The 21,830-nt window shown below is 52.8% G+C and overlaps 9 protein-coding genes across 9 annotated transcripts; 6 read left to right on the forward strand and 3 right to left on the reverse strand.

Annotated features, from left to right (window-relative positions):
• Positions 1 to 244: 244 nt before the first annotated feature.
• On the forward strand, positions 245 to 1,723 carry EI97DRAFT_504490 (uncharacterized protein; the record flags this gene model as incomplete). The annotated part of the gene is made up of 3 exons (XM_033802831.1): positions 245 to 784; positions 837 to 1,338; positions 1,676 to 1,723. Exons 1-3 carry the CDS (start codon positions 252 to 254, stop codon positions 1,721 to 1,723), a joined length of 1,083 nt encoding a protein of 360 aa, XP_033649602.1. The 5' UTR covers positions 245 to 251.
• Positions 1,724 to 2,377: 654 nt separating this feature from the next.
• EI97DRAFT_437245 (uncharacterized protein) lies at positions 2,378 to 3,300 on the forward strand. Its single transcript, XM_033799300.1, has 4 exons — positions 2,378 to 2,539; positions 2,603 to 2,691; positions 2,800 to 2,908; positions 2,991 to 3,300. The coding sequence occupies exons 1-4, from the start codon at positions 2,402 to 2,404 to the stop codon at positions 3,180 to 3,182; spliced, it is 528 nt and encodes a 175-aa protein (XP_033649603.1). The 5' UTR covers positions 2,378 to 2,401; the 3' UTR covers positions 3,183 to 3,300.
• EI97DRAFT_437246 (UDP-Glycosyltransferase/glycogen phosphorylase) lies at positions 3,257 to 8,264 on the reverse strand. Its single transcript, XM_033799301.1, has 6 exons — positions 7,853 to 8,264; positions 6,856 to 7,665; positions 6,566 to 6,802; positions 5,749 to 6,516; positions 4,954 to 5,701; positions 3,257 to 4,898 (listed from the first exon to the last, which is right to left on the reverse strand). The coding sequence occupies exons 1-6, from the start codon at positions 8,125 to 8,127 to the stop codon at positions 3,633 to 3,635; spliced, it is 4,104 nt and encodes a 1,367-aa protein (XP_033649604.1). The 5' UTR covers positions 8,128 to 8,264; the 3' UTR covers positions 3,257 to 3,632.
• A 1,542-nt stretch (positions 8,265 to 9,806) lies between these two features.
• Positions 9,807 to 10,917, reverse strand: EI97DRAFT_235650 (uncharacterized protein). The gene has a single exon (XM_033793993.1). The coding sequence runs from the start codon at positions 10,876 to 10,878 to the stop codon at positions 9,955 to 9,957; it is 924 nt and encodes a 307-aa protein (XP_033649605.1). The 5' UTR covers positions 10,879 to 10,917; the 3' UTR covers positions 9,807 to 9,954.
• Positions 10,918 to 11,993: 1,076 nt separating this feature from the next.
• On the forward strand, positions 11,994 to 13,548 carry EI97DRAFT_470689 (nuclease PA3). Its single transcript, XM_033801786.1, has 3 exons — positions 11,994 to 12,216; positions 12,264 to 12,730; positions 12,788 to 13,548. Exons 1-3 carry the CDS (start codon positions 12,153 to 12,155, stop codon positions 13,199 to 13,201), a joined length of 945 nt encoding a protein of 314 aa, XP_033649606.1. The 5' UTR covers positions 11,994 to 12,152; the 3' UTR covers positions 13,202 to 13,548.
• Positions 13,119 to 14,751, forward strand: EI97DRAFT_235672 (uncharacterized protein). Its single transcript, XM_033793995.1, has 2 exons — positions 13,119 to 13,491; positions 13,590 to 14,751. The coding sequence occupies exons 1-2, from the start codon at positions 13,453 to 13,455 to the stop codon at positions 14,646 to 14,648; spliced, it is 1,098 nt and encodes a 365-aa protein (XP_033649607.1). The 5' UTR covers positions 13,119 to 13,452; the 3' UTR covers positions 14,649 to 14,751.
• A 92-nt stretch (positions 14,752 to 14,843) lies between these two features.
• EI97DRAFT_386544 (uncharacterized protein) lies at positions 14,844 to 17,363 on the reverse strand (the record flags this gene model as incomplete). Its single annotated transcript, XM_033796075.1, has 1 exon — positions 14,844 to 17,363. The coding sequence occupies one exon, from the start codon at positions 17,361 to 17,363 to the stop codon at positions 14,844 to 14,846; it is 2,520 nt and encodes an 839-aa protein (XP_033649608.1).
• Positions 17,364 to 17,770: 407 nt separating this feature from the next.
• Positions 17,771 to 19,814, forward strand: EI97DRAFT_504497 (uncharacterized protein). Its single transcript, XM_033802832.1, has 4 exons — positions 17,771 to 18,054; positions 18,109 to 18,242; positions 18,300 to 19,106; positions 19,170 to 19,814. The coding sequence occupies exons 1-4, from the start codon at positions 17,934 to 17,936 to the stop codon at positions 19,386 to 19,388; spliced, it is 1,281 nt and encodes a 426-aa protein (XP_033649609.1). The 5' UTR covers positions 17,771 to 17,933; the 3' UTR covers positions 19,389 to 19,814.
• Positions 19,815 to 20,130: 316 nt separating this feature from the next.
• EI97DRAFT_235669 (uncharacterized protein) lies at positions 20,131 to 21,638 on the forward strand. The gene has a single exon (XM_033793994.1). The coding sequence runs from the start codon at positions 20,261 to 20,263 to the stop codon at positions 21,473 to 21,475; it is 1,215 nt and encodes a 404-aa protein (XP_033649610.1). The 5' UTR covers positions 20,131 to 20,260; the 3' UTR covers positions 21,476 to 21,638.
• The last annotated feature ends 192 nt before the right edge of the window (positions 21,639 to 21,830 follow it).

Below are 21,830 nucleotides of genomic sequence, written 5' to 3' on the forward strand. Positions count from 1 at the left end.
TGAGCCCATGCATCCCAGCAAATCTGCAAGGGCCTTCCGCAGCGTCACGGCAACGGGTGACCCTTGGTCAGCCCATGCCGGCTGACGGTACGAGGAAGGATACTGGTAACCAGTAAGGCGTTCTAGACCGCGGAAAAAAGGGACAGTGTAAGGTTTGCCTAGCAAGTCTTCATGGGTAAAGGGCGTTTTACATCTAAAAGGCTTCAAGACCCTCGATATGACATACTGCACCATTCGACCTTTGCGTAGCCATGATGGCCTTTCCACTTCTCCTTTTCGTTGTCGCATTTCTTACTCGGGCCCTCCCAGGCGCCGCGCAGTGGAGCCAGACCGTTTCCAACGGCCTCTATTACGGCACGCAGGTGGGAATTCCCAATCCCAGGCCAACGCTCACGTACAACTGCGCCCTCTTGCCCTCAATATGCCAAAATGTTCAAAACTGGATCAACCAAGATCCCGTAAACCGTGCTCTTCCCCGGACTTTTCACGTGGACCCCAACTCGCAGAGGCTCGATCGTCGAAGGGCAAACTCGTGTCCGAGCGATTGGAGCGACAACCATGACTGTCCTGAAATCTTGCAGGACCCCATTAGGGCGTGGGTTAGGACGCCAAGGCTTCTAAAGGATACCTGGGCCTTCCCAAGCACTCAACTCCTCCCCCGTCCGGCGAACTCTGGCTCCGGTTCTGGGGTACCCGGTGCTGGGTTCAAGTACGAAATAGCCGCTGCCAACCTAGTTGACTCCGCTGGTCTAGCATACACGTGCGACGAGTTTCCTCCAGCTTCGTACGTATCGCGGATGAGATTGGGACGTCGAACGTAGCACTGACGGATGTAGCTGGATTGAAGGCGGAAGCGACCTGAACGGGAACAGCGCGACAACTATCTGCGCCCCACATGGCATAAGCTGTAGTAGCAAGGAGTGGAAAATAGTGAAGAGCCTGTACAATGGAGTGCCAGGGACGGAATACCCCAGTGCACGAAGCGAACAGGACTGGCAGGCAACATCTCACTCCCATCTGTCAGGGTACGCGAGACGAAACCTTCCAGGTCAAATTATGCAGTTCGAATTCCGGACAACGAGTGTGGCCCCAGGCATCTCACCAAACGCCGCCACAATCCGTTTGCCAGGACAAACTATCACCGTTACCAAGCGTGGTGTGGCGGCTGTAGAAACATTTTCCCACGCTCTCCCCACACCCCTGGCAAGATCCGGCGTGCATATAGAGCTGATCGAGGAGATTGAGGTTTCTGAGATTCATGAGTTTGCGGCTCCGACACCAACCAGTTCTCCTGACCATGGAAAACGTGAGATGGTAATTGAGCACGGATTTAATCTGGTGAGAAATCTTACAATGGACGAGTGAGCACTGAGAGCTCGAGTCGCATGTACATTTAGTTGCTGGTTGCAATGAAATCTGTTGTCGTGGCATTGTTCATGTGTAAAGTCTGTTTGAACTGGTCTCTCGCAATACTGACTCTCCGAATGAGAGATGTTGGGTGTGGCGAAGTACAATGTCCCCCTGCAGCTTCAAGTCTGCTAATTCTTCATACGAAAAATTGAAGTAGATCGCAGAGCGTATAGTCCACATGGGGAGCGGATTTCGCCTCGCGTGCGGAAGGTAGGGTACCTATGGACATAGACATTTCTAACTCGAATCCATAATACTAATGCAGGTATGCCCAGTCTCCGCTAGTATACCGGAGCCGAAGACCCCTATTTAACCTAGAGTCCGTAACGAGCATTTGAATAAATTAACCCAGCCTTGGCCCGTACAACAATTTCGCTTAAACGATCTTAGTCTACATCCTACCGGACAGGGATATTATCAGTGCCCCGTTTCGGTAAGGCGCATGTCCATACACTCTACGGGCCCTTTCAACGTCCGCACCCTGCATCTACACTGGTACAGATTGGATTAAGCTTTCTTATGTTTATTGAATAAGGATCATCTCCTGTGTCAGCCGATGAACGCCCACATGAATTCCCAACCCTTGGGAACCCCTGGCCGCCTTTCTCGTCGATGTCAGCCTCGTTTTGACACTTCGTATTGGGATTGAGTAGGGTGTACGGAGTAGTCCGAATAGAATGATCATGCAGATAATTCGGCCTCGCCGGGTGGGTGGTGTACGGGCTCACCGCTTTCAAGGTTATTTTCAGTCCCTGCATAGAATTGGGATTTCTAAGCTGAAAGTACCTGTTTGCTCATGCAAACCCCAGGAAAGGGTCTATTGAATATTTTCTCCCTCGCTCAACTAACACGCGGCTGACGAGGCGGGTGCGCCTAGGCTCAAAGAACTGACATTACCGTACTCCAGTAATGGAATTCTATAAATCAGAGCCCCTGGAGTGCGAGCTGGGATTTGTCTCACGACAAAAATCTTCGAAGATTTTCAATGAACATGGTGTACCTTACGACCCTCCTCTCCCTGGCCCTTGCCGGCGGTGCACTTGCACTCCCCACGGACGTGGCTCCGGCCAACTTCACAACCCTCTCACCCATTGAGGCGCGAAGTCTCGAGCGCCGACAACCTGGTGGTGTAAGCTTTACATTCTCCTACCCACCCCGTTTCAACAGCATTGCGCTAATCTGAATCCTCCAGGTCTTCATCACAACAGACATCAAATGGGGCGGCCTACCCGGCTATGCGAAACAACCCTGGGACATATGCATCCAACTTGATGCCCCATGGTAAGTCAAGTCGCCCCCGAAACCTCCCCATCCCTCTCTCCAAAAGAGTTCCCTCGTGGACATGTGACATGAGTTGTGGAACACAACAATTGACCTCGGAACGTCTAGGTACAAGTCCATCTCCTCCATAGGCCCAGACTCAGGCAACGCCGTCGTCCTCTCCGAAGACTACAACTGCGGAACCGCAAACCGCGTCACAATCCTGAACCCCGGAAATGTTCGTAGCCCCTTCCTCTTCCTTAGTCCGCCCCCTCCGCATCTCTCAATCCTTTCTCTTCTCTGACCCCACTCCCTCCCAGGACGACCTCCGCAGCATCGGCTGGAACGACCGCGCCGGCTCCTTCATGGTGCGCCAGGTCGCCGTCGTCAACGGCCGCGAGTGCATCCGCAGCGTCGATCCGAGCACGTTCCCGGGGCTAAACTGCCAGTTCTGCTGTAATGGGTGCTCGAGGAGTGGGACGAGCTGTTGTCCCGAGGGCCAGATCTGCTAGTTTGGTATAATGTCGGATGATGTGCGGTTGAAATGAGTACGGGGCCGGTGATCAAGTTCGCTATTGATTGTGTTCTTCAAGGAAATCAGGAGAAGGAGACGATGCGGAAATGCAGCGAAAGGCTCTTTGGCAGGAAACCAAAAATGCTTCTTTGAGTAACGGACACTGCAACTCGAGTCAAATCGTAGACATGGCTGCGACTAACCAGACACATATTTGGCCGTGATAAAGATTGATAAGATCACTGAGGAGACGTGACCATCCATACACACCAATATGATCTTTGAAGATCTGCTAAAGTAGAAAGGGTATCTTCCCCGTACGTACCACAAGACCAACCCTGCCCTATGCCGCCAGAGCGGCGATGCTCAATGCCCACGATTTCCACCTATACCCGATACTGACGATCGTCCACCAAAACCCTAGGCGCCAACCTCCGCCAACCCCACTTCAACTTCCCCTCGGGTCGCCTCCCTCTCGCCTCTCCTCACCAACATTACCACCTTCTCCCGTCCCCTGCTCGGCTAACATCCTCCGTCGATGCTCCTCCTCCAATAAACTCTGCTTCTTAACATACTCCATCACAATCTCTTCCTCGGTCTGCTGCCTCAGCAGCGCCTCGAGTCGGCCATCTTCCGTCTCTTTGCTCTCCCGGAGTGCTCTCTCAAGCTCCTCTCCCTCCCCAGCGTTGCTTCCTTGTGCGGCTGCTGCTTCTCCGAGTATAGATTCCCGATATTGCCGAGTATACATATCGATGAATCGCTGATACTCTCCCTCGTTTCTCCCATCCATGGCTTGATCCTCGTCTGACATCTCCTCATCCCACCAGTCCCTTCCATCCCCTTCCTCCTCCCCCTTCGATTCCGGTCCAGGTATCAAACTCCTCCTTAAAGCCTCCTCCAACGCTCTCTGCTCTTCCAAAGTGGCCCCACATCTGCCTGCCTCCTCAACACTGGCTCTAAGCGCCCTTTGCAACATTGCATCCTCATCGTCCGCACTGGACACTGGGCGCTCCAGCTCAGCAATACTCGCGCGGATAGCTTGAGCAATCATTTCGTCTTCCTGGGTGTCGCTGAGCAAGCTGTCAGAGAAGGACGTGGGGGTCGTGGCCTCTCCAATCGCGCGTCGTGTCACTGCCGGGTTCGCAACTCTCTCCGTTGTGCCCTGGGTTGTCGACCCAGCTGAAAAAGAATCTCTCGCAGTTGGCAGCTCCACATAACTACCCTCATGCAAGGCCGGAGGGTACATAGGTGTCGTCCCAGGCGGATAGTTCGTCGATCCCAGCTCTCCCCTTTCCCTGCTCGACTCTTTGCTCTCACGCCCTGGCTTCTGCTTGAGTAAGGCCTGCAACGCTTCCAAGCGTTCTTTATGAATATTCTTCGTTTTGTTAGCACGCGCCTTCAGACTGCTCCACTCCCTGAGAATGTCCGCTCTTTCCTGCCTGCTCAAGCCCCGTGCCTCTTCATGTCCTTGCGATATCCTTGCGGCGATGATATAGTCCTTCACTTTTGCGCCCTTACTCTTCACCGCTTCCTGGTACAATCCTTTCATAGCGTAGCCAGTGAAAGCAAAAACACCACCCATAACGCGCAGATACACGCCTGCAATGCCGCGACCCATGCCTTTGATGAAGCCCACCCCACCTTCTTTCTTAGCGCCTTTGTAGGGGTCGACTACTAACCCACCTATGCCCTCATAAAGTCCGAGGCCGAGTTCCTGACATATAGTTAGTCTCAATGTGACGGACGCCGCCTAAAAAAAGGTTACATGCTTTCGTTGCGGTCTTCAAACCGCTGTGTAGGCCTGTCACCTTATCGACCGGCCGTACATCCTCTCCATAAAGCTTAGGCACATTGTGAAACCCTCTGGCAACATTGAGCGAGAAGTCCATAGGCGACTTGAAAGCTGCGCCTAAGATCTTGCCAAACCCCTTGCCAGTGTCGATTGCTGTTTCGGAATTCATATTGCGGAGCTTATCGGTGAAGGAGGGCCCTGAATCTAAGCGTTCGTCGCTTGGTGACGCTGTATGAGCCGTCGAAGCGGCCTGTGGACGGCGCTCTTTCGATACGGACCGGGACCTCTCCGCCGGGGTATGGGAGGCGTCGGACAAAAAGCGCCCCTGGCGCGAAGGAGTGTCAGGCAGGACAGACTGCGAAGGAAGAGCCTTTCGAGGTATAAGAATGCTGGAGGACATCTGGGAATTGTTGCTGTTTGCAGAGACATCGTTCTTGCTGACATTGTCAGATAGTTCAGATTCTGCCTCTACAACATGGACGTTGCTCGAGTTTCGCGATCCAGATGAAGGAGCGCCATCAGTGGAGGATTCGGGACGATCATACAGCCGGCCTTTCCCTTTCCACTTCTTGCTGTCGGGGTGGATATTCAGGAGCTTGAGCGTTTCCATTGGAAGGTCCGCCATTCCCATCATCATCTGCGTCGCTGTCCCCATTATTGCAGTTGCACCACCGGATATCGGATCCCACGGGCCTTCATCCGGCTCATACTCTCGGGGTCGAAACCTGGTTTGGTAAGTATGCGTCGATATTGATGTTGGAAAGATGCTTACAATCTGAGATCATCGTAGGTTAGCTGTCCATCTTCAACCAGGACGGCTGCAGCCTTGGCACTAAGACGAACTTTGGTCCGTCTCACTCTCCAAACAGCTGGGCGATGTGGATCAATCATGCACCGGAAATCGTCGTACTTCAACATTTGATGGAATGACTGCGCCCCGTTTTGGGAGCCTTGTTCTTGGGCGATGATGTTCGCAAGGTGTTGAGCTTGTTGAAGAGACTCCGGTTTGAGAGCTATTTCAATAGCGTCGGCCAACTTCTCAGCAGTCAAATCTTTGAAGGGAATAGAAGGAGGGCCGGCTCCGGCCTTGGCTGTCATTGATCCCCAGAACGGTTGGTCACCAAAAAAGGGAACGATGACGGTAGGTCGGCCAGCGCGTATACCTGCAGCGGTGGTGCCAGCACCTCCATGATGTACGACAGCAGAGACATGCTTGAAGAGCCAGTCGTGAGGAACATTGCCCAGCATGAAGACTCCATCAGGGATTCCCAGTAGATCGGCTCCCAGGCCGCCCCATCCTTTGGATACCAGAGCACGGCGTCCTGTTTTTCTTACAGCTTCGAAAATGAGACGGGTCATAGAATCCGGATCATCTACAACAATCGATCCAAACCCTATGTAGACGGGAGGTTCACCTGCTGCCAAGAATGCAGCGAGATCAGGCTCCGGCGTGTAATTGGAGGCTAGATCAAGGAAGTAGAATCCGGCGATGGATATATGCCGATCCCAGTCCTGTGGTTTCGGAATCAAGGCGGGTGACCTGAGACGCTGTTAGATTTGCCATGCAGAATTGATGTTGGAGATAATACCAGCAGTAGGTAAAAGGGATTTTCATCCTAGCAAGCATATTGGGACCCCAGAGCGCGCTCACTGGGTCTAATCCAAGGCTCGTTTTCCGGAATCTATTGATCAGATCACCTAGCCCTTGCCACGTGAGCAGATTGACCAGAGTATACGACATGTAATTTGTCAGCTTGGGATCGGCATTGGTAGATATTATGTTTGCCAGAGGATGAGGGAACTGCTGCGTTGGGGACCACGGCATACTATCATCTGATTAGCCGGGGCGTGATGAGACCTTTCTATACCGAAGACCCACGTAAACATCATATGAAGCGGAATGCCCAATTTCTCTGCACAATGGACATGTCCGAAGCTCGGCGGGTTTGCAATGATAGCATCGGCGATGAAAGGCGTGTTTCGAGCAGAGGGAGCGCCTTCTTCACCTGCCATCCACTCTTCGATTGTCGACTTCAGGGGATCGCGCCCCATACCGTCTCCCGGCTCGATGCAGGACCTCCATGTCCCGCGCAAGATCTCGGCGATTTCTTTTCTCCTCTTGCCAACGTCACCACTCCGTAAGGCCTCGAAGCCAGGCATAAGTCCAGGATTCTTGACCATAAAGGCCATGAGCTGCGCGGGATCGCCCCCGATACTGAAGAACTCTAGCCCATTCTCTGTGACAAAGTCCTTAAATACTGGATGCGTCGCGAGCCGTACCCGGTGCTTGTACGTCTCCTTCAATAACTTACCCAAGGCAATGAAGGGCTGCACATCGCCTCTTGAACCGACCACCTGTATAACAACGTTCAAAGGCGGAGGAGGTTTTTGGTCCGGTGCCCCGGTGAGTATCTCTGGGAGGTAGGGAGGCGGTGGTGCAGCAGCTTCGTGCGCCGCCGATGCGAGCTGTCGTTGGATCTGAGGAAGAAGGGCCTGGGACAATCGCGACGTCTTTTGGTTTATTCGGATGTTGACACGGCCATCATTTGTTACTACCGCATTTGCCCCTAGATCGCTGTTGTCGTCGGCGAGCTGGCCGGGAAACTCGGTATATTCAGGCGGTGGCAGGTCGTCGTCAGAAGGAACGGTTTCGGCCGTGTTGTAGGCATAATATTGGGTCAACGAGTCGCTGCTCGCACGATTAGCTGGATACAAACACACTGCCTTTTTCCACGTCCAACTTGATGACTCCTGTACCTCCACTCCAGGCTAGATTACCCATCCAAGGGTACTCCAACTGGGTAGTAGATTCTGATTATGACATGCATCCAGTCGGAAGTGGAGGAAGGCCACAGTAGAGCCAGCAGGATCCATACCTAGTTGCTCGGGTCTCTGGCATGTCCATGACCCGGTAGGAGCTTGCGTAGGCGGATCCCTCGGGCTTCTGCCACTCGCTGTCTCGGGAGCCCTCGCGGGAAGGGTGGCCTGCTTGATGTCTGGATGAGGTCTCGGGCAGGTCGCCCGGGAGTTCGGCAACATGCTGACTTGCGAATGGGCTGATGGAAGCCTGAGAGTTGAGCGAGTCTGCAGTTGGTGGTGGTGGGGATTGATGGTTTCCCAGAACCCCAGGCCGCTTTTGCTCGTTCGTCATAGATGAGGAGGTCGAAGGAATGCCGGTAGGATCGAACTTTCCACAGAGATAGGAAGGTCAAGAGGCCGCAAAGCACAAAAGCGAGAGAACATGGCCAACGCTGGAGACGCGTAAGTGAGAGACATGATGATGTGAATATCTGCAAACCAGCTGTGACAGGGGGTGGGAAAGGTGAGATTGCGTAGGCGGCAGGGTTACGCGGAAAGAACGAATGCTGATTGGTCGCAGGGTGGGGCTGGTGAAAGTGGCGCAGGGCTTGGCATTATGGAGTGGGGAATTTTCGTGCAGAAGGTGAAACGACAGGTAGTCTTCATATAGCACTAGAGTGCTAGTAGTAGACTAACTATATCTACGGAGTATTTATCATTAGTCTAGGTACAACGGCCCCGCATGGTCGGAACTCCGATGTTGCGCAGATACCGCACTGTTCGACACGACAACAGGGTTTAGGAAGTATTTCTTTGAGGAGACAACGGGTAGCTAACCTCCCAGTACCTTAGCTTCTGGAGTTGTCTTTGGACTCGACGGGTGATTGTTCAAGATGCTGTCTATGGATCATGGACTGTGTAGTGAGCAAAGCGTGGTCTGTCCACTGATCCGCACCACGGCCACCTAACCTGGAAGGACCCGGCGAGCGGCTCAGGAACCTCGTCCTCCGGCCGCACATGAAGATCCGAATGAAGTAGGCCATCCATTTACCTGCCAATCCATGTTAAACATCTAGCTCCTGGCCAAACAGGGGGACACTGATACCACAGATGCGGCCACACACTCGCAAGCGACGGAGGCTTCTCCAAGAGGGCGGCCGTGATGCTTCTTCCACCGTGGACTTTCCCACAATCTTTCGAGTCTGGACACGGAGGATCTCTCCCAGCCAGGTTCTTCAGGGGCTCCAGCGACATGATGTGCTTCAAGGTGATGGGGTTCTTGACAGAGGCGCCCGTCTTCTGATCGGCGTCGCCGGTTTTCGGAATGATGTCGCTGACACCTCTCCGAGTTGTCTGCTCAGTGGACACGGATTTGGACGATTTCGCACCGTCATAGCTCTCCTTGATACTTCCTTTACTATTGACCGTCGGGAGGTCCCTCAATGGGCGTTGAACCGTGGTTGCGATGATCGAGGACGAGGAGCGAGAAAGTACATGGCGGAGAGACGCTTGGTACACCATAATAAGTGCAGTTTGCGATCCTTGGTGGGAGACTGGACCTCTAGAGGGGGGTTGCTCTCGAAAAAGACTAAAAGAAGAATAGTAGCAGACTCAACAGTTTGTGACGTGTGCACTACGTGTCTCAATGGCGGGTGTGCTGCTGTTGTCCCCCTGCTAAAGTCGCAGTCGTCGTGGATGTCGTTCCACATAAAACCACAGAGAGGAAGGGCAGTTGAGGACATGGCAAGGCCATTGCTACCGCCCTGCGCGCCTTTCCTGCGTGAGACTGGTGATGGAAGGAGCCTCTACTGGCATCTCGTTTTGTCTTCGGCGTCGCAGCCCCCCATGCGCGTACAAACGATCCACCGCTCGAGTGTCGAGATTCACCATGACAATCATGTCCCATTCCATATTGCATTGATGAGGCGCTACTGGCAGAAGGTCGATTGTTGATTGTATTAACGAGATACGCCAGACTGGTTGGATGTTCAATATGAGGTGTAGCTGGATTGTTTCTTTGCCAAGGTAACGTGTTTTATCAGCCCGTGCACGACCTCGTGTAATGCACGCTTGGCACTATCTATCCTCTACAAACTCGAGGGTATTAAGCCTTATACAAGAGCTATTATTGTACAACTTTTTGGAAGAGTAGTCTATATAGTACATCCATTATTTTGCGCTATTGGAATCGTTTCGGCAGATTGATGTTGCGCTCGCGGCGGGACTGAGGTTGAGGACATGGGATGGCAGCACCTGTGGCAACTACCTCATCTACAGCAACACCGGCGGGAGCAGCTGCTGACTGAGGCTCGAGCCTTTGACGATTACCTTTTTGTGATAACTTTATGTCATTTTGGAGTTGTTTCTTGGCCTGGCAAGCGAGCTTTTCCTCCTCGTGTGCAGCGGCCTTTATGGCCTTTTCCCGATCCTTCATCTCCTTTGCTGCATTCCTCATATGACACCTCTCTTCAAGCAAGGCAGCTTTATTCTTCTTCTGCTCATCACGGAGCTTGATTGCTTCATTTTTTTGTTGTTGTATCTCCATCTCCTCGAGTTCTTTCTGGTGTTGACGAAGGTGGGTGTCTTGAATTTTAGATGGAGACCAAAACATGATGCCACCGTGATACTTATCGGGAGTTTGAAGCAGCAAGGGCTTACTACGCTGCTGTCGCTTCTTCTCATTGATGAGAGCTTCTTTGAGCCGCTTATTTTCATGTTGAAGTAGTGATTTTTGCACTGAGATGGTGTGGATCATTTGGCTGAGCTTCTTAGCTTGATTGTCATATATATCACTCACTACCTGCCTCAGCAACCACTCAACCTTTTGCCAATCTGAAGCACTAAGCACGGAGGTTGAGCTGTCACTGGTAGAGGGTCGAGAGAGCTGCTTGGTGTTGAATCGTTGCAGTATGATATTTGGATCGAGAGGTACAATACCGGTGGCTTTGAAGGCTTTGACTATTGTTTCTGCCTTGAAGGAGATGTTCCAGGCATTAAAGAAGAGCTTAAAGAAGTCACACTTGGTGATAGATGATAGCCCTTGACACTTATCCATAAACTCGGTGAGCTCTTTGGTGTAGTTTGTTGACAGAGGCTTGAACATAACAACATCCAGTGGCTGCAAAGTATGGGTCGAATGGGGTAGAAACACTATAAGGAGGATCTTATTTTCATCGCAATAGTTGATAAACTCCATCGTAACATGAGATCCATGGCCATCAACAATGAGTAATCAATAGAAGCGTCACACCTTTGCCCTTGTCTCACGATCGAAGACTTGCTTGAGCCATGCATGGCCAATTTCATTACTTGTTCACTCTGACGGAGATGAGGTGAAAAAAGTACGATGAATGGCTGGGTCGAAATCCTGTAACCATGTATCTTATATGTTATTTGAGGCAGCTTGATATATGAGAGATGGCGTGAAAGCATTCCCATCAGCACATATACAAGCCAGCAACGTAATCCACTCACGATTACCATCCTGGAGTGCTGTTTTGGCCTCTCCATGCTCATATCTCTGCCTGCTGAACACCTTCTTCATCTTAGAGAGTACACCGATGAGGAAGCCCTTCTCATCTATATTGTAAATATGGCAAGGATCCACATCATATTGCTCAATTTTTGAGCGTAAAAGTTCAAAGTACAAGGTGTACTTAAAAGCAGAATCAGCTTTATGGCGATTGCTGTTGATGCTGGAGGTCCATCGGGACATGAGATCGATGTGGCGATGTTTGATGAAGCGATCAACTCAGCACTTTCCGATAGGTTTTTGGGCAATCTCAGATATGAAATTTCGTATCATCTCTCTCGTAGGTGGTAGCCCTCGCTTGCAAGGGCCATCGATATAGCGTACAAGCTCATTCTCTTGTATGGTGTGGAGATTGCATTGGTTAAGATTCTTCTCGACACACGTCGTGCACACCCCTCGGTGCCTCCGCGACAACGTTGAGCACTCAACACCAAATTTTTTCGCAACTTGCATATAACTAAAAGATTCGCCTGGTCCTAAGCTCTTTAAAAATTCAAGTGCAGCCTCAATATCGCCCATATTCGTAGAATTACGTAGTGTTAAAAGTTGGGATGGAAACATGTGCACGTGCATTACGCGAGGTCGTGCACGGGCTGATAAAACACGTTATTCCAGATCCGGTTAGCCTCCTTGTGCTGTTGTAGCACTTCACAGTTCACAACCTCAACCGCCCTCAATTCATCATTGTTATGGCTCCCTAAACACAGCAAAGACCCACGCATAAGCTGTTAGGACGGACTGCTACTCGTTGGTCCTTGTCTTGCTCATGACTAATTTGATTTCGAGCGTGCTGTACATGGTTTCGTTGGAGTTGTTTGTCCCATCTCTCAACCTAGCTCCTAAAGATGGGCTTCAAAATCGCGCTTGGAAGCGTACTACTCGCATCAACCGCTGCCTGGAACACTGACGGTGACTAGTATTAGCTATGCATTCTCACAACCGCTAACCTGCTGTAGTGCACAACCAGATCGGCTTCATGGCCGAGCAGTTCCTCCATGCAGAAACCATTGCTGTTGTAGAGGAGATCCTCGAACCCCAGTATAATGGTTCCATAGGTAGAGCTGCCGCCTGGGCCGACGCCTATGCCCACACCGATGAAGGCCGATTCTCGTATCAATGGCATTGGATCACCACTCACGACTCGGCCCCCAAAACCTGCAACCTAAACTACACTGATGATTGCTCTCCTGGTGGCTGCGTCGTCTCGGCCATTGCAAATCAGACAGAGATACTCAAAGCTTGCATCCAAGACGTCAAGGCTGGGAGTCTGAGCGGAGGGAGCAACTTGACCTGTTCCTACGCCTTGAAATGGGTCACTCACTACATTGGAGATATTACACAGCCTCTGCACGCCTCGGGACGCGCCGTTGGCGGGAACCTGATCCCTGTGATCTTTGATGGAGAACGTGCGAATTTGCATGCTGTTAGTCACACCAGACAAGTCATCTTGCTAGAGCTTCTTAGCTAATAAATAGCACAGGCATGGGACAAGTTCATCCCTTATGCGGATGCTAAGGTGACAGGGTTCTCCAACGAGTCCATCGACCCCTTCTTCCAAAACCTCCTTACCCGCATCCGACAAGACCAGTTCTTCGAAGCTCCTTACATGTGGCTTTCTTGCAGCAATCCCAATACACCCGTCACGTGCGCCACGCGTTGGGCGGAGGAGACCAATGCCTGGAACTGCGACTACGTCTATAAGCACTTTGACAATTCGACCGACCTTGCAACCAATGGCTACGCTGCAGGCGCTATTCCCATTGTCGAACTTCAGATTAGCAAGGCTGCGCTGAGGTTAGGGACGTGGTTGAACAAGTTGGTCGAGGAGTCGAAATGGTATCGTCCAGGCCAGCAGGTGGTGCTGCTGAACGATGATGCCGAAGATGAAGAGTGATAACACACAATCGAGATCAACAAATCATGGTCAATCATCGAGCAGTTTCGAGAACAAAGGTGACATAACTCTGTTCTTGATGCGCTGCGGGAGCTCCCCGCGGGACCCCACATCGGCATCTCATGGTTCCCCACATTCTGCCCTGGCATCCATGTTAACATGCACTGTGTAACCGTCGATCTACGAAATGGAACCTTACAAGCTTTTCTCATACAGACATTTCTGCTCTAACCACGTTCCAGACTTCAAGCATGGCATTAAACGAGTTGAAGGAAAACGTCACAGCCCAGGTAAACGCCCCCCTAAAGAACACTCAGCGGAAGCCTATGGCCGGTCTACTTCATCCTGTACGCGACTCCAGTCATTGACTTGGATCATGTATGCATAGAACCCCTCGCGTGAGACGTCGCCCAACCGGGGAACATCGCTCCCACAAGAAGAGGCCATACCAGCAATCCGCAAGCCGCTCCGACAATGGCAAAAGGACAACAACATCGACACCAACGCCCAAATCAAGCTTCGGCGGATCGCCCACATGCGCTACCAACACCCAGACCTGCAAGAGATCACCACCTTCCTGCGTGACTTTGGCATGAGCGTCGCGAAAAAGACGGAAACGCAGAGATGGTTCAAGGGCTATGGCCGCGATCAATACGTCTACTACGCCCAGCAGGGCGAGAAGAAATTCCTCGGCGGCACCTTCGAGGTCGAGAGCTACGCTGAGCTCGAAAAAGCCGCTCGCCTCCCTACCGCAGGGCCCATAGAGGAACTCGTCGACGCCCCAGGAGGCGGGCACATGGTCACTCTCACAGACCCGCAAGGCTTCCCCATCAACCTACTCTTCGGCCAGACACCCGCACCAGGCGGCCCCCTCCCGGAAATCCTGGCAACAAACTACGAAACGCACAAGCCCCGTATCGCGCGTTTCCAGCGCTTCAAGCCCGGTCCCGCCGCAGTGCACAAGCTGGGCCACTACGGTCTCTGCGTGACCGACTTCCCGACCCAGCTCGAATGGTACACGCGCACCTTCAACTTCGCCCCTACCGATTTCCTGTACGTCGACACGCCCGAGGGCGAGAGGAAAGACGTCGCTGTTTTCCTGCACATCGACATTGGCCAGGAGTACACGGATCATCACACCTTCTTCATGTCGTCGAACCCGACCTCGCACGTGCACCACTGCTCCTTCGAGGTGCACGACTTCGATTCCCAGATCCTCGGCCACGAGTGGCTGGCTAGTAAAGGGTATAAGCTCGTTTGGGGCGTCGGGAGGCATATCCTCGGTAGTCAGATCTTTGACTATTGGTGGGACACGAGCGGGAATATGGTCGAGCATTATGCGGATGGGGATTTGGTGAATGAGGATACGCCCGTAGGGTGGGGAGCGGCGGGCGATGAGAGTTTAGCGGTCTGGGGTCCCGAGGTGCCGAAGTGGTTTTTGGATTAGAAGGATGCAGTTGTTGCTCGAGAGGGGCCAGAAGAGGATGTAAAACGAGGACTTGTTCGTAGTGATATTGCTGGGGAATCGTTGGTATCATGGTCATGTCTATCAGTACAACACCATGTGCGAGGCTTTCAGCTCTTTTTCCGCCCTTGCTCGGCCAGTCGAACGCCATCGCTGTTCAATTACTCATCGTCTGATTCATTCCTCTTCAGGTCTTCCCAACCCCGTCAACATCCTCACCCCCCATTTGACCCATCCCTCACCTCCGCCCTCGCTCCCCTTCCCCTTCATCCCTTCCAGCTGATCCACCCTCCGCTCAACATTCTCAATCTGCCTCTCCAACTCCGCCACCGCATCCTCCACATCCTCAACTTTCCCTTTCAGATTTTGAATCTCATAGTCCAGCTTTGCCCCCAAGGTTTCCAATTCTCTCACCGCATCGTGCAATTGCACACGATCCTGCGAGATAATATCCCGCACCTCGTCGCGCAGTGATTGGTATTCCTCGAAGCGAGCAAGATACATCTGCTCCAGCTCTTGGATGTCGGCTGTCGCTTGGAGATCGATCTCTTTGACTGTCTCCAGAGCGCCGGACGTCCATGCGGCGTCTGTGGTAGAGAGGGCGGTTAGAGCTTCGTAGAGGTGTTTTGTGTGGGTGGAGAGATAGTGTAGGGTAGCCAGCTTGGCGGCGACGTCGTCGATAGATTTTGGAGAGTCATCCCAGGCGGGCACAAGAGGCGCCCAGGTGAGAACGCTCTCTTCGGCGATGCTGAACGAGAGGTGCCGGGGATACCAGTTGTTGTCCCTCTGCGTAGCCCTGTGTTTCGTCATGGGCTCAGAGCTTTGGGTTCGCCGGAGAGGGATTGGAGCCGACTCTGCGGGCTCATAGGGAAGTTTTTCGGTGCCTTCCATCTCCCCATATAAACTGCCGGCAACAGATTCTTCAACAGTTGAAGCACGGGAGAGGAGAGCTGCTTCCTCCTCAGCTGCTGGTTGTCCGGAGGCAGATCCGGAAGTCTCCGTCTCTGCAGCAACTCTGGGGGTATCGCTGTCAAGCGCTTGAGCGGAGCTTTGGGCAGTCTCTGCCAGTAGCCTGGAGAGCGCAGGATCGGCAGTAACGGTTCTTCGTGGCACCAATTCCAAGTCCGTAACAGCCTTGCCAGTCTCCGAGGTGGTCTGTCGTAGAGCTTCATGACCATTGGTGCCGTCGTCCTTGGAGGTCTTATGTTGATGGCTTTTCCGTCCCACGGCGTCCTTGATGCGATGGAACCCTGTGCCGGATTCAATCTTTTCTGTCGCTCTCTTGATAGCCGCCCGTTTGGAATATATGTCCTTTTCTCTCTCAAACCCATCTCCAACTATATCATGATGGTTTCTGACATCTTCGTTGATGGTGTCACGCTTGGTCAGTTTACTTTCTTCCTGGGTCGGTTCTCTTTTCAAGAGCCTTGCTTTCGCGGCATGGTCATCAGGGGATGAGGCCTCCTCGCCCGGAAGGCGACTGAACATATTGGTCGTGGCAGTCTTTCTAGCTTTCCCCAGCCATAGCCACTTCGCCGAGTCGCCATGGACAAGTTCAGCGAAGCGTTCGATATCCACCGTCTCGACATCGGCAATGCCCGCCTTATCGCCAGCGCCCACCATACCCATGACCATTTCACCACCCTTTCCCCCCAATTCTGCGACGGTGGATTTGAGTGCTCTGGGCATGGTCCAACTCTCCTTGCTGGCGGCTTTTGCAGTGACCCGCCTGAGCCGCTCTAGAGTCGGACGATCAAGTAGGCCAGTTCGTGGAAGGCGTTGTGATTTCTGGAAGTGCGAGATACCCCGCTTTGTGCTCTCGATGTCAAACACATCTTTTCCAATAGGCGCATTCTGAGCACTAAGTCGATTCCGCGCGCCCATGAGCATTCCGAGCAAGCCAGCGACTGTAGTCGGTCCAAGAATGCCATCATGCGGCTCCACGGCGTAATGTTCCGCCCCGAACTCTACCCACCAGTCGCTAACAGCCTTCTCAGTCTGATCGCAAAGCAGGCCATCAGCATATGCGGGATCCAGCTTGGTAAAGAGGACCAGGGCAAGCTGACACATCCTGACCAGCTCAATGACGGCACCATTGATAGGAATTTTGTCACTTGTCCGATAAAGTTGATGGAATTTGGCGATTGTTGCCGTGTTCGGGGGCGCGAGTTTGATCCCAATTCTGCCCGAACAGCCCAACCGCTTCAGGTTGACATTGACAAAAAAGGGCTCCCTATTTTTCTTGGCGTCGCCATCCGGAACCGGTATGGCAGTTAGACTAGAGGGAAAGGCGCCCATGTTCGTGACCATGACCGTCCCAAGGCTGGTCTCCGCCCGTTTGGCATGAGATTGCTCCATTGCCTTCACGTATATTCTCAGGTAGGGCGACCATGCCGTCTCATCCGCGGGTACGCTCAGTATACTTCCCCATGCAACGCTCTTGGGATCGCCGCTGAATGTGGTAATGACGAAAGTAGGATGGGTGCGAGAACAAGCCCACTGCTCGATGAAATAGAGTTCGTAGCCTTCGAGTTTCTGGCGGCGAACCAGGACCGTGACGGAGGGGTCTTCCTCGAGAAAGCGGAGGGCGACATGATCAGTGAGGACGAAACGCCGGTGCGTGGGCGCGGTGGGGGCAGACAGCGAGACCTGAGACGGTTCAACGGCGGAGGCCCTGGCCTGAATGCTGTGCTTCATCGGCGTGCTACTACCTGCTCCGTCAACGTTGAATGAGGCCGTAGGTAAGTGAGACGATTTCCCCGGAACCTCCATGTCCGGAGCGCCCCGGCGGGACGCGATGGTCGGGAGGTTGGTAGACATAGTTGGCGGGTTTGTTCCTTGCAGCCGTGCGAGTGGCGTCCTGTCAAGGCCCTGACTGTGGCCTCATGATCACACCCCAGGCCTCTTGGAGAGGCTCCGGCCCCGCTACCGGGAAGGATGAGGTGGTTGCGCGTTGTCCAAAGGCGGTTGAGGATTCATGTCTGGTTGTTAACAATCCCTTGCTGGCGACCCTGTGAAGGTGTAGTTGGTTACCCTAATGGCTTGGCAGGGAAGCTTCCCCACGTCATCTATGTCGGAGAACCGCGGAGGTTTCGGAACTTTCCCCTCAACCATCACACCTCTCCCACCGCCGCCGCGTCTTTCATTGCTCATGAGAGTAAACACGCTGTTTACGTCTCGCCGAGAGTGTCGGATATGTGGAGCGAAAGCAGCCTGATTTCTATCACCCTCTTCCACCTTCACTAGTGGCGCCTTCGCTTCCCCGCCATGGACGACCTTAAGGAGGTGGTGGACCACCTGGAGAGCACGGCTAACCTGTCTCGTGCGATCGAAGATGTGGATAAGGCTATCGACCTTCTCACATCGGCACGAGATAAAATCACTGCAGGTGAGAGTCGCCCTATCTCCCTTGAGGGAATGTGCTTTGCTCAACGGGTGCCAGCTCAAGATCCCCAGGCGGCGGTTGTTACGCTGGCGCAACTGAACGGCCCCTTCAAGGAAACATTGGAAGGCGCGAAGAAAGATTTGTTGCCTATTTACCAAACGCTGGGGAGGTACAGCAAAGCTTTGGATAAGGTGCGCCCTCTCCGCCCCGTATACTTTGTTCAACGCACTTATTAGCATTACTATCAGAAATTCAAAGAGAAGCCTCTCCCCACGGCTGAGAACGACGCCCTTTCCTCCAAACCCTCGCTCATAAATCGTGCCATAGCCATGCACCTTCTCCGGGAAGGACAGTTCGACGTCGCCTCCAAATTCGTCGCTGAAGCCACAAAGCACCCCACCGCCCCGGAGCCGACACCAGGGATTCCCGATCCGCATGACGAGGGCTTGACTGAAAATAGCTTAGGGACGGATAAGTTCTCTCCTCAGCAGCTCCGCGACCATTTCGAAACGATGTATTCCGTGCTGGCCCGACTGAAGGAGCATCATGATATCCGCCCCGCTATCGAGTGGGCTGTACATCATAGGAGCGAGCTCGAGGCAAGGGGAAGCAACCTGGAGTTTGAACTTTGTCAACTGAGATTCATAGCACTGTTCAATGGGTGCATACAAGAGTCGTCCGACACGGTTGGCATTTCGGAAGCGCCCTCGAGGACTCCTGGGGACGGCCCGCTCCGTGCTTGGGCTTATGCACGCAGTGCATTTGGCAGATTCATGCCAAGGTATGCAAGACAGATACAGATGCTCATGGGTGCTATGTCCTTCTCAAGTAACGTTGGCGAATCCCCGTATCGACACCAACTTCTCAGCGAATCCCATTGGGAAGCAGTCGCTGCTGCCTTTACACGGGAGTACTGCTCATGGCTAGGTCTGAGTGCCGATTCTCCTCTTTACATTGCTGCAACTGCAGGGGCTATCGCTCTCCCTACCCTTCTCAAGGTGCAAGGCATCATGGCAAGGAAAAAGACCGAATGGACAACACAGCACGAGCTTCCGGTATGGTTCAATCTCCAAACCCCCCACCCTTGTGCGCGGGTTATACTGACATGTTATTACTAGGTCGAGATTCCTCTGCCCCCATCATACTATTATCATTCCATCTTCGTTTGCCCCGTCTCAAAAGAGCAATCCACCGACCAAAATCCGCCCATGATGATGCCTTGCGGTCACGTTATTGCAAAGGAGAGCTTGGAGCAGTTGAGCAAGGGGTCTCGATTCAAGTGCCCTTACTGTCCGAACGAGTCACACCAGAAGGATGCGAGGAGATTGATATTATAGGCTGCAGATTTCTGTACCAGTCTTTCAGAGACTCGGAATCACGGGGTTTGCCATGGCGGCTAGGCGCTTGGGGAATATATTGCAGGGCGTACCTAGGTAACGGATCTGGTGAGCATTTGTTCAGCACCCCTCATGCTTTTTTCTTGGAGTTCTAATTAGCTTCATTCCTTTTTCGTTCACATGGGCATAGTGAGCGGTCATTACGGGCGTTGGCTAGCATGGGAATTTTTGGGACAGGTGCGCTACCTGCGACCATTGTGTATAAACTCTATCATAATGATCACCGTATTAACGCGGCTGACTCTACTCCTCCGTTCCTCCGCTGAGATATCGATCCGGAGACCAAACGCTGGAGCGGCCGGAATATGCAGCCGTTACCGCCTTAACTGAGCCACTATTTTAGCGCGAAATTACATTAAATGTCAGACTTGCCCTTTTAGGCCTTTGGATATCAGATGGTAAACTACAAGGCTGCCGACGTGGCCAAACGCGCATACTAACATGGGTGGAAGTCAGTGATCTTTTTGTGATTCCAATTCCCTTCACCGTTCTGCAAATTGTACATGATGCTGCACTTTCGCGACCGCCCCAGCCACCTTCAGCCACACCCATTGCCACACCAACCGCGACGTCAATCGATCAATCCGCAACTGACACGCTCCTCGAATTCACCTTACCGCCTGCTGCACAATCACGAACTTCTCTATACAAGTGACCGTTCTTTGTCTTGGATGCGGCGATCGACACTCTCACCCGTGTGACGGAGGATAGCGAGACTTCATCCTGTGGACTTTGCCGACTTCAACCCTCGTGGAGGAAAGAGAGCATCATAAACGGAGCCTATAAGGATTACATTCAAACAAGCCGCACTCATGATAGACTCATGCGCTCACCGCATCCCGGAGACCCTGGTGCCTCAACTCGGGAAACGATCCTGCCCCAAGTGCACTCTTCAAACCAGCATTACCCGCATCCAGGCCATCCAGGAGGAGTTGCTAGCGCGTGGAGGAATCTTCGTATCAAGGCCTCGTAACACGAGACGCGACCCCAATCACCCACAATGGAAGGCCCACTTTGACTTACGGCGCCGGTGGCGTGACGCGAAAATCGACGCCCTCAACGCAGTCATGCAGTTCGAGCAGCTGGCCGCTAGCCCAGAGCGGGCTGAAGGGTGGGAAGTTCTTGACGAGGCGGTGAGGCTATGGGAGCAGCAAGCAGAAGACCTTGCCGAAGTTCCGGGATCAACCAAGGAGTTGAGTGAGGAGGAGGTGGGCGACATCGTGAAGCGCATGCTCAGTAGCTTCGGGGGTTCCGTTGGGCAAGAGGCGGACGGCGTTGAGGACGAGGACGACGCAGACGACTGTCCATTTCCGGATTCTGATGTCGACGTCGGTTCGGGTTCTGACTCGGATGATTTCGACATGCTGGATGCTGGACCACATGATCTTAGGGATGTTGAAGACGGCGACAATGATGACGCGGACCCCGAGTTCGCTGCCAGTGAAATGGAAATAGATTCAGAAGGTTCCGCGCAGCTCATCATCTCAGAAGACATGGCTGTCAAGAGAATGGGGAAGAGGGTTCGCTTCACGGACTTCGCGCACGTTTGCCCAGATTCGCTGGTTTTTCAACCGTCCCTCTTTCCTCATAATCCTGCGGGATATCCAGAACCGCAGAGCATTGAGGCGACATTTCTGTTTAGCAATGCTGCCATGCTGACTGCGTCCACTGTACTATCCGCATCTCCTCGCCTTTTGCGTCATCGGTTGAACACTGACGCGGCGCACAAGCGATCACGACGTCGCTATCACAGGCCATCCGAATCATATCTCCAAGGTAGGTGGGCTTCTCCGTCGGGGTATGAGAAACTTGACACTGCATGCTACAAGAAGAGCTGGAGAGAAGCTGAAGCGTACTGGAAGGGAGAGGTCCGAGAGATGAAGGCGGAGAAGAAAGTCTATGAGGGCTTGAAGGCGGTGTCTGGGGCATGGGTTCTGGGGCGTATGGTTCCATTAGCAGTTTGGAGCTATGAGGAGCAAAGAAGGCATAATGCACAGCAAAGTATGGAACTTGACATGGATGTTTGAGAATCACGTGTATGGAAGAGTTGTCGATATACCCCGTCATGATCGGACAGGTATACATTGCACGAGTGCTATTTACCAGAACCACTTCTTGGGAGGGAAAGCATTGCAATTCAATCACCGCGTCACAGTACCACTAGAGGTAATTTGACGGTATATATTCCACGTCTAGAAACGACCATTTTGCATCAGGATCGCCCTTTGCAAGAGCGATATTTGACGTTTGGGACCTTCCTCTATGCGGCAAATGATTTATCGGTTCGAATGTATGGGACTTTTCTGGCCTGCAAAGTCCTTGCAGTTTTTCAACATCTTCCCTCGAGACGGCGCAACAAAGTGTCAGCACGACGTTCCTCAT

Source organism: Westerdykella ornata, assembly GCF_010094085.1.
Source record: "Westerdykella ornata strain CBS 379.55 unplaced genomic scaffold EI97scaffold_44, whole genome shotgun sequence".
NCBI lineage: Eukaryota > Fungi > Ascomycota > Dothideomycetes > Pleosporales > Sporormiaceae > Westerdykella > Westerdykella ornata.